The sequence below is a fragment of the Grammomys surdaster genome, unplaced genomic scaffold (genome assembly GCF_004785775.1).
Source record: "Grammomys surdaster isolate TR1022 unplaced genomic scaffold, NIH_TR_1.0 97, whole genome shotgun sequence".
Lineage (NCBI taxonomy): Eukaryota > Metazoa > Chordata > Mammalia > Rodentia > Muridae > Grammomys > Grammomys surdaster.
This window is the reverse complement of record NW_021604576.1, coordinates 18739510-18759172: the sequence shown is the minus strand read 5'-3', so window position 1 is coordinate 18759172 and position 19663 is coordinate 18739510. Positions and strand designations below refer to the sequence as shown.

Below are 19663 nucleotides of genomic sequence, written 5' to 3'. Positions count from 1 at the left end.
CACAGTACTTTAAAAGGCCAAAGCTTTAAAGTACATAAAGTAAACAGCCACTGAGTATCAGATGTGCATTTGCCTGACTGAATTGCAAAAAAGGACCTAATGTGTAAAAGGTTTTAGAAACATAAACAATGGACCTAGAGTGGGAATAAGAAAATTCCGTTAGCAGTGTTCTACTTTCATTGGAATTTCAAGTAATTGGGGATCTAATTCTTCAAAATCTGAAAACACAATTCACAAATCACATGCTCAATAAAGACAAGACTTGTTTAAATAGATTAATGCCATCCTAAAATGCTTCCTTCACAGAGCATTAAAGCTTTCCCTAGTTCTTAACAGCTAGAGAAGACAAATTTTAAAGGAAAACAACAGATGTTTCCAAAGCTGAATACAAATACAAACATTGGAAGATCCAATCTCTGATGATTCCAAAATACAAGAAAAATATGGAAAAGTACATCATCTATAGGATTCATAAGCATCATCAATTGTTACATGCATCTTCTTCCACTATAATAACACTACATAATATACCTCCAATCCATTTTTTCCACCAAAAAGGCACATATAAGGAAACCAGTACGGTTGAAGCCATGGGTGCAGTGAACACCTAGAAGAGAAAATAGCTTTTTGTTAAACTGAATCACTTCAAAAGCTATGCAAGTTTAAAATTAAACTTGCCTTTAAAACATTTCAGTTACTTAAGGACACTACATATTCATACATTTTAAAAACTCAAAATATTCCTTATAACTTAATAGTTTGTCAATCTAGGTTGCTTAGAATCTAACAGAGTACTAGACAGAAATTCAAAACTAACACACTGTTTTATTAGTTTAACTATCTACTGTCTAAAATTTGTCATTAAAATTTTTCAAGATTTTGAGTTTCAAACACACAACTCCGAAAGGAAAGACACACAAATACAAGACACCTATATTCCAGAATTTTTGGTCTAGTTTTTCCAGCTGTCTTTATGATCAATGTGAAATACAGTCAAACTATACTGGAAAAGAAAGTCTAAACCAGACTGGGAAAAAAAAAAGTGTGTATAAAATTATCTGAGGATTGACAACAGTTGACTGTAATCACCTAAGTGCGGTGGTCTAAAAGAAACTGGCCCCCACAGGCTCACAGAGAGTGACATTATTTAAAAGGAATAGGAGTTGTGGCCTTTTGGAGTAGGTATATCACTAGGCCTTTGAGGCTTCAGAAGGTCAAGCAGGCCCAATGTCTTTCTCTGCCACCTGTGGGTTCGGATGCAGGACTCTCAGCCCCCTCTCCAGAACCATGTCTGCCTGCATACTGTCATGCTTCTCACCATGACAATAATGGACTAAGCCACTGAACCTGAAAGCCACCCCCAATTAAATGTTTTCCTTTATAACAGAGTTGCCATGGTCATAGTGTCTCTTCACAGCAATAGAACACTAAGATTGCTGCAGACAACTGATTGAATAATTGGTGTGCACTATTTTGAAAGGGCTTTAGAAACCAACTGAGTTTGTCTTCGAATGGAGTTTATAGTATTTTAAAATAAATTTTTACAAGAAAGAAACATGGAAAAAATAAATTTATTTTTCTTAAACCCTCTTTCAGAATATATTCAAGATCATCTTCCTGGGTATGGCAATACACCCTGTAATCAAAGCATTAGGAAATATAAGGAGGAGAATCAGAAATTCAAGGTCATCTTTAGCTATACAGCAATCAACACTACAGGAGACCCTGTCTCAAAAGGAAAGAGGGGAAGGAAGAAAGAAGGGGAAACAGAAAGAGGGAGGGGGAGGGGAATGGAAGTGCTCATTGAACAGTTTTGAGTTTTCATCCCACTTTTCATTCCAGCACTCGAGAGGCTGAGGCAGGACTAGTCCAAGCATGATACCACTCCAGGATATATGACCATGTCTATTAGCACGAAACAAAATACAAGGGTCTTTAAAATAGTAATTAAAAGTTCTATGGACATTACCAATATAAACATTACTGTCAGATCAACTGACTCTCCTGCAGACTCAAAATGAATTCTCACAGAAGCCAGGTGTGGTACCCCACACCAATAACCTGACTATTCAGGAGAATGAAGCAGGAGTTTGGTGAGATTGAGGCCAGTCTAAGGCACAAAGCCACATCACAATTTTAAAGGTGGTGGCAAGATGGCTCAACAGGAAAAGGTGTTTGCCACAAAGCCTGTCAACCAGATTTTAGTCTCCATAATCCACATGGTAGAAGGAGAGAACCAACTCCTGAAAATGCCCTCTGACCCCCTCTGACTCCAACATACTTGCTGTGGGACATGGGCACCCACACACACACACAAAGTGTCAACCTCCAGCATTATGGTGCATTCTCATAATCCCAGTCCTCAGGAAGTAGAAGAAAATGATCCTGAGTTCCAGGCCAGCATAGGCTACAAAGAGCCTATCTCAAAAACCTGAATAAAGTAATATCATTTTCATCTCATTTCTACATGTAAGATTTCTCTATAAACGTGTTTTTGTTACATAAAATGACTATTAGTTGAGCAAAATCAATCATTCCTACCTCCTTAGCATAATCAATATTAATAAATCTTTTATAAGAACAATTCTCAATAAATAAGGACACAAAGAAAGTACAGCTAGTAAGTATATCTTCAAATGTAAATATAGTAATCAGAAAGCACATATGGCAAACTATAAATCAATCAGTGGCATGGAATATCCTAAGAAAGTAAATGCCAAATACAGTTCAACAAACCCTCTAGGGGCCAGTGAGATGATCCAACAGGCCAGAGATAAAAGGCCTGGCTGCAAGCCTGACAGTCTATCTGTACTTATAGTCACTCTTTCTCTTCCTTTCCCTTCCCTTCCCTTCCCTTCCCCTCCCTTCCCTTCCCCTCCCCTCCTCTCCCCTCCCCTCTCCTCTCCTCCCCTCCCCTCCTCTTTTTCTCTTCTCTTCTCTTTTCTTTGAGACAGGGGTCTCTTTATATAGACTTAGATGGCCAAGAATTGCTATGTAGATCAGGTTAGCCTCAAACTCATAGTGATTGCCCTGCTTCTGCTTCCTGAATGCTGGCATAGAATCAAAGCAGTATACCACCATACCCAGGCCAACAATGCCTTTCTAACATTAGTTTTTCAAAACACAATTTAACAATGTCTACATAAGTTTCTTAGAGAAACAAGTCATTTTCTTGTAAAATACTCTACACCCTAAATTCCTCTGCTTGCTTTGCCATGGTATTAATCACAGCTTACACAAGCTACTTGAGAGCAGAGTATTTTATGTCTTAGAGGTGGTTTTCCTTCCATTTTGGAAAATTTATTTTGGGGATATAATTCACATCTAAACATGTTTTATGTTTATGTTTTATATAAACCTAGCCTGAAAGTAATATTGTAGAACTACTCTTACAGAACTTTAACCACAGCCTCACAGTGTGGAGTTTCCTATTTGTGGTGTTATAACTATATTCAAAAGGTTTGTGGTTTCGAAGCATGCTGGATTTGGGATTTTCAGAGTACGGATGCTCAACCTATAAACTGTTTCTTTATCTACTATATACCCCATGAATTGAAACTAGAAATATAACTAAATTCATTTCCTGATGCATTCCTGATCCTAGCACTTTAGACAGGAATATTGTACAGATGGCTCTGTATGTTTCACTGTACACAGGAAATATCTAGTTGCTACAGTTTTTTTTTTCCTTTTTCTGTGTGTATGTATGTGGAAACCAGGTCGTCCCACACCCTGTCCCAAAACACCAAAATTTAAAAAGATAGTTTAGATGAAGTGAGGAAATCCAAAAGAGGACTGGTTTTAGTTGACATTAAGGAATTCTTAAGTATTCTGTTTCACATACTAATTGCATGGTGATTATATAAAAACAAAAATGCCTTAACAATTAGACACTAAAAATAGTGAAATGACATGATATCTAGGATTTCCTTTAAAATACACAAAAAAATGGCAGGGAAGATGAATCAGTCAGAAAATTCTCTGCCACACAGGCATGAGTTCAGATCCCAAGCACCAATTTAAAAGCTGGGTACAACATAACATCTCTAAACCCAGCACTAGGGGATAAAGACAGCCAGATCCCTGCTCAGTGGCCAGCTACTCCAGCCAAACTGATATGCTCCAGATTAGTGAGAGACCTCCTGTCTTGATCTCCGCAAATACACACCTTCATATAAACATGCACATACAATATATACCAACTAACTAATTAAAACTAATAACAAAAATAAATACTAAAAATGAGTGGAAAAATGAAAATATCATCAGCAAAATAGTATTACTATTATATAAGGTTTCATTTTACTTACATACGGAGCTTTATTTTACTTATGTTTGTGAATTTCTATAACAAAAAACAAACAAAAAAATAAAAACCAACGGAACTGTCCTAAGGAAAACAACATACCTATAAGTTCAGGTGGGCTTCTTTCATTAAACTTCTCACACAGGCGAATGAACGTCTCAGTGTTCTCAGTAGTGGGGCATTCACCATGTCTGAGAACACAGAAAGAAGCTGCTTTGAAAAGAGATTCCAACCTCAATGAAAGCTTTCACTCTCAATAACTTATACCTTACCCTTTACACTGAAGTTTGATATACTTGATTCCTTCTTTTTCTATGTCATTTCTGTCATAAAACCTTGAAGTATTTGTCAGATCCACTAACAAGCTCATTTTAACCTTTAAAAAAAAAAAGCAGATTTGCTAGTTACTACAGTTATTCCAAACAAGATGAGTAAGAGTCAAGACTAGAGCTCATCCACCCCACCGAGAGAAAAGGCATGCTCACTGCTATCAAGCAGCTGACAATGAAAAGCACCATCTAAACTAAGAATCCAAGCATTCCAGACATAAGATCTAAGCAGGCACTGAAAAAGAACCCTAAGCTAAGAAGGGCAGAAAGTATAAGCAAAACATATTCCCACTCTCTCCATTCCAAATGGGAATTCAAAGAGGAAAACATGGCCACATTTCTCTCTTATCTATCTCTGGAGTAAATCTCTGATATTGATATCTATACCTAAATCTCTCTTCAGAGGCCTGAAGCTTAGAAGCCGACCACATTATTCTGAAAGAGCACAGCTCTAGCTCCAGACACACATCACCCCAGGTCTGAAGTAGCCACCACAACCCCTATGTATATATTCACTATACTATATCTCAGCCTTAAAATAGGTAAGAAGTCATTTATGCCATAAATGTGTTTCTTTTCTACTTAATTCTTCTATTTTATGAAAATACACTAATGCCTAGAGCTATATTCCCTTTAAAGAAGCACAGTAAAAAACCAAAACAGAACCCAAGTGTGGTAACACACATCTTCAATCCCAGCACTCATGAGTCAGAGGCAGGCAGAACTCTTGAGTTTGAGGCTAGCCTAGTCTACAGAGCAAGTGCTAGGACAGCCAGGGCTACACAGTGGGGTGAGGGGATGAAAACAGACTCTTAGGCAATTCTTTTATGCAATTTCCAAGCTGAGGTGATGGCTCAGTGGGCAAAGTGCTTGCTCTGCAAGCATGAGAACCTGAGTTCGGATCCCTAGCACCCACTTCAAAAGGCAGGTGTGGTAACACACACCTGTAATCCCCGAGCTGGGAGGTGGAGACAGGATGATCCTCGGGGCTTTGTTGTCCAGCTAAGTCTAGCCAAAGCAGCAAGCTCCAGGTTCAGTGAAGGACCTTGTCTCAAAAAAATAAGTTGGAGACTGACAGAGGAGGACATCAGACATCAACCTCTGTCCTCTGCACGTATATCTCTCTTCCTGGATATCAGAAAGAAACAAGTTAAGGGTTTGAAAATAGATTAAAATCCTAACTTCATTTTCAATAAAATCGAGAACCATATATAATGTAAATGGGTTGCTGTTGTTTTTTTTTTAATGTAGTTTCAAAGCCTAGTACACAGGATTCGGACAGAGGAGAAACAGGATTTCAAGGTCATCCTCAGCTATACAGCAACTTTAGGCACTGACTGAACCACATGAGACCCTGTCCAAAAAATCCATAAAATAAAAAAATTGAATAGAGAGGAAAGAGAAAGAAGAAATTTATTCCTGAACTGAGCTCCAGAAAAAGTTCATGTATCCTCCACAATATTCTATTATACATAATTTGTAAGAATAGCAAGAAAATATAACTAAGGCAACTGAAAGTGGATTGGGTGACCTGCCCTTTGGTACAAATCTATGAGTGTAAGTCCACCACTTAAACAAATAGAAACTCAAAGCCACATGATCAGATGCAGAAAAGGCTTTTGACAAAATCCAGCATGCCTTTACCATAAAAGTTCAGGAGAGACAAGTGATAAAAGGGACATACAAACCCCAGCACTTGAGGCAGAGGCAGGCAAATCTCTAAATTCAAGGACAGCCTGGTCTGCAAGAAGTTCCAGATCTGTCAGGGACACACAAAGAAACCTTGTCTAGAGGGGATTTAAAAACAACAAAAAATGACATACAGCAAGCCAACATCAACACCAACATAAACAGAGAGAACAAGACAAGGGTATTCACTCTCTTACCTATTTCATACAGCACTGGAAAGTCTTCACTAGACAATAAGACAACAGAAGGAGATCCAGGGGTAACACATGGAAAGGGCGAAGTAGGGGTATTCTTATTTGCAGAAGATATGATTTAATATTAAAAAAATCCTCTAGACTCCACCAGGAAGCATTCACTGCTGAAAAACACTTTCAGCACAGTAGCAGTATACAAAATTAACTCACAAAAAATCAGTAACCTTCCTACATATTAATGACAGATACACTGAGAAAGAAATCAAGGAAACAGTACCTTTCACAATAGCTTCAAAATGTGTGTGTGTGTCTGTGTGTGTCTGTGTGCATGCACACACACACACACGCGCACACATATATAAACTGAACAAGTGAAAAACTTGTACAATTAAAATTTTATGACACTGAAGAAAGAAAATGAGGAAGACATCAGAAGATGGAAAGATCTTCTGTGTTCATGGATCAGGAGAATTAATATTATGAAAGTAGCCATCCTACCAAAAGCAGTCTACATGTTCAATGCAATCCCCACCAAAATTACAACACAATTTTTCACCGAAATTGAAAAAACAATAAATTCCATTTGGAATCACACATATAAACATATACAAGAAAAAAAGATAAAAAGAAAAGAAACAGGGTAACTAAAATAATCCTGAATAAAAGCACTCCTGGAGTTAACACCATCCTCTATCTCAAACTGTACTACAGAGCTATTGTAATAAAAACAGCATGGTATTGGCATAAAAACAGACAAATTGAACAATGGAATTAAAGACCCAGGCATATTTCTACATGCCAATGGGAATCTGATCTTTAAAAAAAAAAAAAAACAAAGCCAAAAATATACAAAAGAGAAAAGATAGCATCATCAACAAATGTTGTTGGTCATACTGCACAGTCTCGCATAAGAGAATGCAAATGGAACTATTATCTATTACCCGGCACAAAACACAACTCAAAATAGATTAAAGACCTCAACACAGACCATATACCATAAATCTAATAGAAGAAAAAGTTGGCAATAGGCTTGAACTCATTTACACAGAAAAGAGACACCAACAGCACAGGCACTAAGAATAACAATTAATAAATGGGACCTCATGAAGCTGAAAAGTTCTGTGTTGTAAAGAATACTATCATTCAGGACAGGGTAGTAGGCTATGGAGTGGGAAAAGATCTTTAGCAATTAAACATCTGATAGAGGATTCGTATGTAGAATACATAAAGAATTTAAATAAATGAACATCAAGAAAAGAAATCAATTTAAAAATGGGGGTACAGAATTAAGTATAAAGTTCTCAAAAGATAAAATAAAAATGGCTGAGAAACAGTAGAAGAAATGCTCAACATCCTTAGTCATGAGGAAAATGCAAATTAAAATGACTGAGATTTCATGTTACATCAGTCAGAATGGCCAAGATCAATAAAACTAATGCTGGTGAGGACACTGGGAAAGGGTAATACTTATCCATTGCTGAGGTAACGTAAACTGCAACAATCACTACAGGAATCAGTGTGGCAATTCCTCAGGAATCTGGGAATCGATCTATCTTAAAACCCATATTACTCTTAAACATATAACTACAGAGCTCTACATCCTCTTACAGAGACTTACTCATCCATGTTCAGTTCTGTTCTACTCATAAACAGCCAGAAACTGGAAATAGCCTACATGTCCATCAATTGATGACTGAATCATGAAAAGTGGTACAATTACACAATGGAATATTATTCAGCTATTTAGAAAAATGAAATTGGCAGGTAAATGGGTGGAGCTAGAATAATTCAACATGAGTGAGGTGACCCAGACCCAAAAAGACAACTACTGTATGCTGTTCTCTTCTAATGCAGTTATTTGCTTTAAGCTTTCAATATGTGTGCTACAATTTGAATAACCACAGAGATAGGTACCTAGTAAGGGACTAGTGAGGAGGAGAAACCCTCCCAAAGAAGGGAAGATAGAATATAGTGTTATGGAAAAATAAAAGAGAAACTAGAACCAGAGAATTAAATAGGGAGGAGGAGAGGAAATAAGAGAAAAGGAGGGAATACAGGGAGAGACAACTAACATTAAAGGCCATTTCAAATATCATATAGAAACCTACTATCGTAGAAGTGTCCAAAAATATATACATACATGAAAGGAATCTATCAATGAAAAAAATCTTGTCTCAAAAAACCAAAAAGTGAACGGTGCCTGAGGACCATACCTAAGACTTTCTTCTGGCCTCTGTGTTCATGTGCACACACATACCCCTCACTTACAGAAAAGCCCTAGAACAAAACCAAGAGGGGAGGGAGTACTACAAGAGTAGCAAAGAGCTTTGCTTCTTACCTTCAGACTCTTTAGATAATTTGAGAGCATACTGGGATGGAACCGGTTTTCTTCAGCAACTTGACTATCATATCTTGGCCCCAGCATCGTCTTCAGAGGTAAGAATCTTCCTAAACATTAAAGTAAATAATAATTTTCATTATTTAAAGGACTAAAATTCTGTGACTTGCTGGGCAGTGGTGGTGCATACCTTTAATCCCAGCACTTGGGAGGCAGAGGCAGGCGGATTTCTGAGTTTGAGGCCAGCCTGGTCTACAGAGTGAGTTCCAGGACAGCCAGAGATAGACAGACAAACCCTGTCTCGAAAAACCAAAAATAAAAAATAAAGAAATAAATAAATAAATTCATTCTGTGATTTGCTTTTCCAAAGCTGCCTTCTTAAAATAATAAGGCACAGTCTCACATACGCTAGGCTGGCCTCAGACTCAATGCGTACTTCAGGATGACTTTAAATTACTGATTCTCAGCTGAGCAGTGATGACACATGCCTTTCTGGCCCTCGGGAGGCAGAGGCAAGCAGATTTCTGAATTCAAGGCCAGTCTGGTCCACAGAGCTAGTTTCAGGACAGAGAAGCCCTGTCTAGGAAAAAATTTCTGATTCTTTCATACCACCATGCCTAGTTGTATGTAGTACTTGATATGGAACCCAAGGATTCCTGATGGTAAGCAAGTCATACTAAATGAGCTACATCCCACCCTCAATTTGTTAATAGCTTAAAAGGAAAAACAAAATTAAAAATGCAACTACTCCTAATATACGTTCACTCTAAAGAGTACTTTAAAAGACTACTTTAAAGCACAGATTACTTTGAGTTAATTCTAAAATTTTATGATATGAATAAAGGAAAATTACCAATGAATGAAACTTTGATAAAGAATGTAAACTTGGGACTGAAGAGATGGCGTAGCTGACAGAGGATCTGGGTTTAATTCCCAGCACTCATACAGTGGTTCACAAGCACATGTGACTTCAGTTCCACGGGAACCTTCTTCTGGCCTCCACAAACTCCTGCACACATGTGGTGCACATAAACTTATGCAGGCTTTCACACGTACATATAAAACATAAAGAAATCTTTTTTTTTTTCTTTTAAAGAATCCGAACTTTAAACCACTGGTCATCTGGTCCTGTAAGCAATAACTTCAATAAAACTCACTGGCTCACCAAGTTGGATTCTGGTAGCTCCTTATTTCTTGTCTATTGTCATTTCCCTAGCTGGGGTGAATAAACATTTGTCCATATCTACCCAGGAAGCAGACTCACATAATATCTCAACCTCTCAAAAGCTGGAATATACATACATGCCAACACACCCAGTTTAACTCACTTAATTTAAGTTTCTAATTCCATGGCTTTGGTATCTGGGGATTTTCTGTTGTTGTTGTTGTTGTTTTGTTTATTTGTCATAATTTGAAGCAGAGTCTACCAAGTTTAGACTCAAACTTGCTATGTAGTTGGGGATAACCCTGAACTCCTGGTTCTCCTACCTCTGTTTTCAAAATGCTGGGGTAACAGGTATTCCCGCAACAGAACTGGTCTCAATGCAATGCTAGTGCTAAAAGACAGGGCTGTGTGCATACTAAGCAAGTACTCTATCTACTACATCCCCAGCCCTAGTCATATGTGGGGTAGTTAAGTATATTCATCTTTGAAGCTTACCCACATCTCAGGAAAGATCATGGGGAAGCTGTTATCATGTTAAGATGATGATATTAACCAAAATCACTTGCTAAAGACATATGGTTTGTTTGGTGGCTTTAAAAAAAAAAAAACTGTTTAAGCCTAAGGAAATCACCTTAAATAAGCATTTTTTAAATACCTATTTGTCATAGTTCAGACTTTTACTTGGCTTTTTAAGACAGTGTCTCACAATGTAGCTCATGCTACAACTATATAGATAATGTAGCTTTAAACAAGCAATGATTCTCCTGACTCACTTACTGGGTTCTAGAACTAGCTCTGTAGACCAGGCTGGCCTTCAACTCAGAGATCAGTACCCAATGCTGGGATTACATTACAATTGATTTGTAGGTCTTAAATCTCTCCCAAACTTCCAGTGTTGAAGGTTTATTCCATAATGTGGCAATGTTCACAGACACAACATCTGGGAGGTGACTGGATAATGATAGCTCTGACTTCATCAACAGATTCACTCATCCACAGATTCTTAACTGAGTTACTAGGAGGCAGTAGAAACACTAGCAGAGTATTTCCAAAGCTGGGGAAAATGACACTGAGACACAAGACACATTTAGAACCTTGATCAGACATGATCAGAAAAGAATAAGACTCAAACTCACTCTCCCTGACTGTGCTTCATTTTCCGTTCTCACACCTTTTTCTTTTTTCTTTCTTTCTTCCCTTATATATCCGGGGCAAGTGCTCTACTACTAAGCCACATCTACAGCCCACCAGACATAGTAGGGCACTCCTTTAACCTCAGCATTTGAGAAGCAGAGGCAGGCAGATCTCTTTGAGTTCATGGTCAGACTGGTCTATATATCAAGTTTCATGCCATCCTGAGCTAAATATTGAAACTTTGACTCCAAAAACAGAGAAAAAATGAATACAAATATTTATTTGTACATGTAGACAAAACTGTAATGACTTCATCTGTTCCTAACTATACCTAATTCACAACTAATGTCTAGTTCTCATGCAGTCTAATTAGAATTCTCTCCCCACACCTTTAAATCCCTCTCCTTCCTAAGGTGATTACATCCTGGGAAGCAGAAAAAAATACTTCTCACAGTTGTCAACAACTACAGCATCTTAACATCTCTGCAGCATTTCATGTACTCAACGACCTCCTTCCTGAAAAACTTTCTTGCCTTCCATCACACAAGACATAAAGGGTTTGAGCTTCTTCCCCACCTCAATCCCTGGCTTTAGTTTTTTTGAGATAGGGTCTCACTATGCAGTACACACTGGTCCAGAAGCTATGATCCTCTTGATACCTAGAATACAGTGGATATCAGATTTTTACTGTCTCCCACTCACCGAACACCTTCCAGCCCTTCTTCATCCATTCCTTTGATCTCTCTTTTATCCTCTACCCAACTTCTAGATACCAGCTTTCTATAGGTTCTGCCCTGGACCTCCTCCACTCTCTCTAGATTACGTAGAAAGTCTTCTCCACTACTGAATTATCAACAGGGATCACTCTTCGCCAAATTAATGTATTTTCCCAGGGCACACCAAGAGACTCTACTCAGCTTCTCTTGCACTTGGGTAGGGACAAAACCAGGCGTGTTGACACATACCTGTAACTCCAGCAGAGGGAAAGAATGAGTTTAAGGTCATCTCATACTCCTCTACATTATGAGTCTGAAGCCAGCATGGGCTATGAGACTTTGCTTCAAAAGGAGAACCTTTGGGGATGAGGCACATGAGCCTCCTCCCCTACCTGAAGAGCTACTGACAGTTGTTCATGCTAAGTAAAGGAGAATCACTTTTCTTAGGACTGTGGACTACGCTTCAGTGGATGGCCCCACATCCACTTGTATGTGAAAAACATATAAACTGAATTCAGTGGGCTACTTAAAAAACATGTTAAGTTCAAGGTGGGACATAAGGACAAGCTGAAAAAGTGGGAGACAAATGTGATAAAAATATCATATGCATGTGTAAAATTCTCAAATAAATTATTACTGTAAGTCTACACATTAGAAAATCAGATCTTGCCAGGATGATGGTGCATGCCTTTTATCCCAGCACTCAGGAGACAGAGAGTAACAATTTCTAAGTGTTTAAGGCCAGCCCAGTCTACATACAGAGTTCTAGGCCGCCCAGGACTATAGAGTAAAGCCCTGTCTCAAAGAAAGGGTGGGGACACTATCCCAATTGAAACATTACGAGAGCAATAGTGTACTCACATACAGAAAATAAGTAAATGAATCTTTAAAAAAATTAATATCAATGTTGAACCAAGCGTAGTGATGTACACCTCTAATCCCAGCACTTGAAGGGCAGAGGCAGGCAGATCTTTGTGAGTTCAAGGCCAGCCTCCTCTGTGTTCCAGTGCTACATAGTGAGATCAGGCTAGAGAAACAGCTCAGGAATTACAAGTACTTGCAGCTCTTGCAGATAACAGGTGTTCAAATCCAAAATGTTTTTTATAATATGCAAATCTAGATTTGAAAAAAAATAACATAAAAGTAGACGTGGGAATGTCTAAGACAGGGGGAGACAAGACAGAGTAGCAGGCCAGTGAACATGATGATTAAAGTACATTATTACAAAAGAACATCACATAATAAGCAAAATGGTGGACACCATTTATCCTAGAACTTGAGAGGTAAGAGGCAGAAGGATCACTCACAAGTCCGCTGTTAGCCAAGCCTCCATGAGGTAGCCCATTACTTTATACAATATATATCAGTAAAAGAAAAATATTCACAAATCATAGAATAAAAGAAATTACTTTTATAATCATAAAAAGAAAAGGAAAACTATGGAAAGAAATCAAGAACATGAGAAAGGTATATTGGAACATGTCTGTCATCCCAGCTAGTAGGAGGCTGTGGCAGAAAGACTGTGAGTCTGAGCTACACAGCAAGTTCATGACAGCTTAGACTAAATAAGAGCCTGCCTCAAAAATTGATCAATTCATTAATTCATTAATGATAAATTAACTAAATAAAATGTAACCTGACAAACTAAATTCAATTCCTAGGTAAAATTCATTTCCACATGAAAGGAGAGAACCAACTCTTCAAAAGTTGTACTCTGACCTCCATATACGTGTCCAAGTGTAGATATGTGCACATGCATACACACACATTAAACAATGTAAAGAAATTAATGAACAGATAAGTAACTCCAACACATAGAAGGCAAATTCAAGAGGTTACATACAAAGTGTTTGAGAAAAGGGTTTCAGAGGGAGTGGATGGGGGATAAGACGGGGGAGGTAAAGGGGGAATATGGTCAAAATACATTACATACAAGAATGAAACTGTCAAAGAATAAATTAAAAAATATTTTTAAAAGATGATGATTTGGGCCTGGAGGGATGGTCTGCATGTCATGGCATTTGCTGAGCAAGCCTAGAGAACGGAGTTCAATTCCAGGGTCGCATAGGTAGAAGGAGAGAACTGACGGAAAGCTGTCCTGCTACCACTATATGGACACTTTGGCACATACATGTACACACACACACATCATGAACACACACAATAATTAGTGTACAATTAACTAGTCAATTCTTAAAAAGATTTCAAGATGGGTACAGCCTGTGTCACAAAACCTTGTCTCAATTTAAAAAAAAAAAAAGAATTCACAAATTCAAAGCTAATCTGGACCAAGATCCTCACGCCAAAACAACAAAAAAGGCTCAGGTTGGGGAAATGGCTCAGCAGATAAGAATCCTTGTTGTACATCCATAAGAGCCTTAGTTCAACTCCCTAGAACTCACATTTTCAAAAACTCAGGTGTGGTATCATAATGCTGAGGGAAAGTAAAACAAAGGGCCCCTGGGACTTGCTGGACCCCAACCTAACTCCAAGTGCAGAAAGAGAGACCCTTTCTCAAAGACATTACTTCCTCTAGCCTCTGAGCACAGAACTTACACATGTCCATCACACACAGACACATACATACATATATACATACACACTGCACACATGCGCGCACACACACACACATCCAGAGAGAGAGAAATACATACACACACACACAAAGGACAGGAATACAAATCAGTAGTGTAATAGACTAGCATGTGTGAGACTCTAAATTCAATCCCAACATCACTAAGTAAATAAATATTTCTTAAAAGATTCACAATAGAATGATCAACTTGACTGAAGACAATACAACTATCAAAAAACATCATTATAACAGAAAATACATAAAAGTATGCTGAGAATAAGAAAGGTTTGTTTTTTTAAATTTCCTCGCACTACAACTTGCTTAAATTATCTTTGTCTTTTATTGAAGGGATTGAATTTCTTTACAGGTTTCTTATTTTTCAGACAGGGTCTCCCTATGTAACCCAGAATGGCCCTGCCTCTGCCTCCTAAATGCTAGAATTAGAGGTGTATGTTACCATACTTGACTTTAAATTAAACTTTTTCCCCCTTTGAAACAGAGCCTTACTCTGTATCCCAGACCGGCCTTGAACTCACACCAATGCTAAATGCTGGAATTACACATCCCAGATAAGCCACCATCTCTGCTTAAAGTCGTTCAAATCACCTTTATTAATTGTTTATATAGCTTCATTGACTGAGGATTTCATATGAAATCTTACAGAATGCTTACAAAATATAAAATAGAAGAATCAACATGAACAAGTACAGTATCTCTGCTTCTAACAATTTCATACACTGGTAGGCAAAACTGCAAACTATGTGTTTAATATATACACATAAAATCTTTCCACCATTAAAAAGAAACAGTAAGTTGAAAGCTAATTAAAACTTAAAACTTTCACTTTTTCTTTTTCTAATTTTGAGGAAGGGTATCATTATGCAGCCCCAGCTGGCTGGAACCCACTACCTAAACCAGGCTGGCCTCAAACTCACTAGATTCACCCGCCTCTGCCTCCCTATGCTGGCATTAGTCTGCCCACCACACCCAACAAATGTGAACTGTTAGAATGAAAAGGCAAACTACAGAATGGAGTAGACAAATGTAAGGAGCTACTCTACCAACTCAAACTCCCTTTAAAAAGTGGGTTTCTAGAGAAAGGGAGGCGTATTTGTTCCCAACATCTCAGAAGCAGAAGCAGGAGTTAAAGGTGATCCTCAAACTCCATTGGCCATAGTTCAAGGCCAGCCATACAAACACACACAAAGTGAGTACAAGACCATCCATACACACATACACAAAGTGAATACATGATGTTTGCATTTATTAAAAAATGTATGCCATCAATGACAGAAAACAGCTGTCTGGGAAAGAAAGGATTACAGAAGTTTCATACAACAGTGTACAAAAAGACTATTATGTGGAAGCTGTCATATTTTCCCTATGTCTACATGTTGAAACAGTCTCTAGGCAGCTACACAATGGGTTAAATTAAAAAAAATTGTATATTAAAGTGAAGTGTTTTAGGTAAACTGGATGGAACTTATACCAAGAGCATGAGATTTAAATGTATATGGGTTTCATGTTTAAATTTCCTTTTGAAGTTTATGTGTATGTGTGCATGTGATAATTATGAGTATAGGCCACATGTGTGCAGGTACCGGAAGAAGCCAGAAGAGGGAATCAGATGTCCTGGAACTGGAGTTGCAGGTGATTGTGAGCCACTCTTTGTGGGTACTGGGAACTGAACTCATGTTCTCTGAAACAGCAGCACTGAGACAACTCTCAAGCTCCTAAAACTCAAGTTTAAAGCTAGCCTTTTCACTTGGCCATGACTTGGTGTTAGCACGACCTGGTCTGGAGATGAACTGTAGCACCAGAGCCCTTGGGTCCTTGTCAGTCTTAGAACGCCACCACCACCCTCATTTATCTGTCACCACGTAATTGGTGTTGACTGGAATTTCCTGACATGAAATTCAGGAAAGGGGTACAAGTGTTCATATAAGTGTTACCTTTTCCATGTAACTTAAGCAAAGCAACATATATAATGGGGGGGGAGACAGGAAATTTTGAAGGTGGCCAAAATTCTGAGACTCCCTAAATTTAATTACAAATGCCATTTGATACCAGAAAAGATACCCATTTACCACTACATCCTGACCCATAATACAACTGTTTTTTCCTATATGTACTGAAATCTTCACATAAGCACCATCCTAAAACTTCCTGCCTTATGTTACCAAGCACAACTTTAAAAAAAAAAAACAGTTATAGTTTAATATATAGATTTTAGCTCAAGAGTTAAGAAAAAGAGAGTCACTCAGAATAAAGACAACCAGAAAGCAAGGATGTGGGCTTCTAAGAGAGCGTGGGTACCAGCTCCTCAATGGAGAGCCACAGCTCATTCTGTTTTGTCTGGTGTTCAAACTGCTAGAAAGAGGGAAAGGAAACGATTAAGTCTGAGTTAGAACTCCGATAAGGAGGCTTGGCAGACCTTTGCAAACAGCTGCCTGATAATTACTCTATAGATGAGTAAATCCAGTGTAAACAGTTCGTGTATTCCTTCCTCAATTTTATCAAAAAATGCTTTTGGCTCCTAGGTCCAGCCGACAAAGTTCCTAATTGCTATCTAATCCGTTTGCTGGTAACTGTGGAGTCTGGTCCTTTAAGGTTACCATGTGCGATGTCTCCACAAATTCAGAGAACTATGCCTCAGTTATTTCGTGTGTATTCCCTGTAATATATGTGTGTGGTCCAAATATATCAAACTGTACACTTTTAAGTCACTGTCAGCCAAGCAGTGACACGGGCCTATAATCCCAGGCACTCTGGAAACTTGAGAAAGAAGCTCGCAAGTTCGGGGATGATGCTACTCTATGTCAAACTCAAGATGGCAACATTCGGCTAAAGTAAATTTAATAACAAAACCAAAAATCTCCCGCTTCCCAACCTCACTTCTCTTTAAGCTTTCCTCAATTTGAAGGCTCACGCTCTTGAGGACAAGTCTCACCAAAGCAGCGAGACCCAGTCTCAAAAATATCACAAAGAGGTTCACAAACTTTAAGCTCCAGAAACCTCTTGTCCACCTCCCGTCCTCACTCCTCCACCTTGCGGGAGCCCCGACTGGCGACCACCAAGCGCGCGGTTCCCCAGGCCCGGCCGGCGCAGCGGGATTCGAACCCTCCCGCAGCCCCCTCCCGGGTACCTGCCACCGGCTGGCCGCGTCGCGGACAGTTCAACCACCGCGGCGGGATCTTGTTATAAGCCATGTCTACGCCCCCTCGCCGACAGCTCCTTAGCAAGCCAGCCCGGACCCCAACGACAGCAGCTCCTCCCGGGTCCTCAGCGGCGCGCCACTTTCATTCAGGTTCGACTCCGCGGCTCCCGGCGAGCCCACAATGCACTGCGACTTCCGCCCCAAAGGGCCCGCCCCCTTTCTTCCGAGGTCAGGCGAATAAGAAGCTCCGCCCAAGTGAGGGAGGGAAAGCTGCTGAGAACTAGAGGGACCGTTCCACCTGGCCCCGCCCCCTCCGGCCCCGCCCCCTGTGTCCTTGGGCACCGGCCTCTGCCACGCCCCACCCCTGTTTTGCCTTTGTGAGTACTCAAATGACTGGCGTCTCTTTTTTTCCATCTAAATAAGAGAAACCCCAAAGTAGAAGGAATCCAAGCTTCTTTCCACCTGTGGACTGACCTGCTACATTCAAAAGGGTGCTTCACAGGTGAAAAAATGCTTTTCCACTGGTCATAGCTCAAATTTGATGTCTCTGCTGGATCTGGGTTTAAACTGTCATTTGAGAATCCTCCCTTACCTGAATCAAAAAGTCCTGAAAACCAGAATCTAGGTTATTACAAATAAGGAGTTTCTTTTTTGGCGAAGAGTAGGGGACGTGCTGCTGACGACCCATGAAACATCAAAAATTAGTTCCAGAAGCCTCAAGACTATCATTTCTAGAGCAGATGGTTTTGATGTGTCTTTTGTTTGTCTCTTTGTTTGCTTTGTTTGTTGCTGGTTTTCATTATCTCCCTCTCCCTCTCTCTCTCCCTCTCCCTCTCCCTCTCCCTCTCCCTCTCCCTCTCTCTAGTATATTTAGAATTCCTGAAATTCTCTGACTCAAAGGAATCACTAATAATGTGTAATTGGCAAAGGTAGGAATTGACCCTGGTTACTACTAAGTTACATAGACCAGGAAGCCTTGTGTTTCTCCCATTCTTGAGATTTAAAACATCATATGAAAAGCTAGAGCTCTAAGGGGTTTGTTGTGGGCCACTAGGAGCAAGCTGGTTCTTCCTTATAATACCTTCAGTCATCAACTTGACATTCCTGAGAAGGAAACCTCAATTGAGGACCTAATTGGCCTGTGATCATGTCTGTTGGGCATTTTCTTGATTGCTAATTTTGATGGTTTGACTATGCTTTACCCATGGGAAGTGACACTGTTAGGAAATGTGGCCTTATTGGAGGAGGAGATGTAGCCTTGTTAGTGGAAGTGTGTCACTGTGGGGATAGGCTTTGAGAATATATATATATATATATACATACATATATATATATATGCTCAAGTCTGGCAGAGTTAGTCCTCTCCTAGCTGCAATCAGATCAAGATGTAGAACTCTCAGCTCTTTCTCCAGCACCATGGCTACCTGGACACGGCCATGCTTCCTGCCCTAATGATAATGGACCGAACTCCTGAACCTGTAAGCCAGCCCCAATTAAATGTAGTCCTGGTCATGGTGTCTCTTCACAGCAATGGAACCCCAAACTAACATACTAATTGATGAGAGAGGGCCAAGCCAACTGTGGGTGGTGCCATTCCTGATCTGACAGGTCAGTAGTTCCCAACCTTCCTAATGCTGAGACCCTTTTAATACAGTTCCCCATGTTATGGAGACCGCCAACCATAAAATTATTTTTTTGCCACTTCATAACTTAATTTTGCTACTGTTATGAACTGTAATGTAAATATTTTTGAAGATAGAGGTTTTCCAGGGAGTTGCAACCGAGAGGTTGAGAACCAAAAACCAACTGGCTAGACTGAATAGGAAAGCTAGCTGAGGGCTGGAGAGGTGGCTCTGCGGTTAAGAGCACTGACTGCTCTTCCAGAAGACCTGAGTTCAATTCCCAGCAACCACATGGTGGCTCACAACCATCTGTAATGGGTTCTGAATGCCCTCTTCTGGTGTGTCTGAGAACAGCAACAGTGTACTCACATATATAAAATAAATAAATCTTAAAGAAAGAAAGAAAGAAAGAAAGAAAGAAAGAAAGAAAGAAAGAAA

At 39.3% G+C, this 19663-nt stretch overlaps 1 protein-coding gene across 2 annotated transcripts in view; it reads right to left on the bottom strand.

Moving 5' to 3' along the window:
- Window positions 1-17805, bottom strand: part of Rngtt (RNA guanylyltransferase and 5'-phosphatase) — a 200989-nt gene extending 183184 nt beyond the window's left edge. For both annotated transcript variants that reach the window (XM_028780899.1, XM_028780902.1), the window contains exons 1-5: window positions 17592-17805; window positions 8857-8966; window positions 4579-4682; window positions 4409-4497; window positions 532-607 (exon numbers count right to left, since the gene is read on the bottom strand). In XM_028780899.1, coding sequence (XP_028636732.1) covers window positions 532-607; window positions 4409-4497; window positions 4579-4682; window positions 8857-8966; window positions 17592-17655 — 443 coding nt within the window. In that variant the 5' untranslated portion in view covers window positions 17656-17805. The remainder of the gene's footprint in view (window positions 1-531; window positions 608-4408; window positions 4498-4578; window positions 4683-8856; window positions 8967-17591) is intronic.
- Window positions 17806-19663: the final 1858 nt, after the last annotated feature.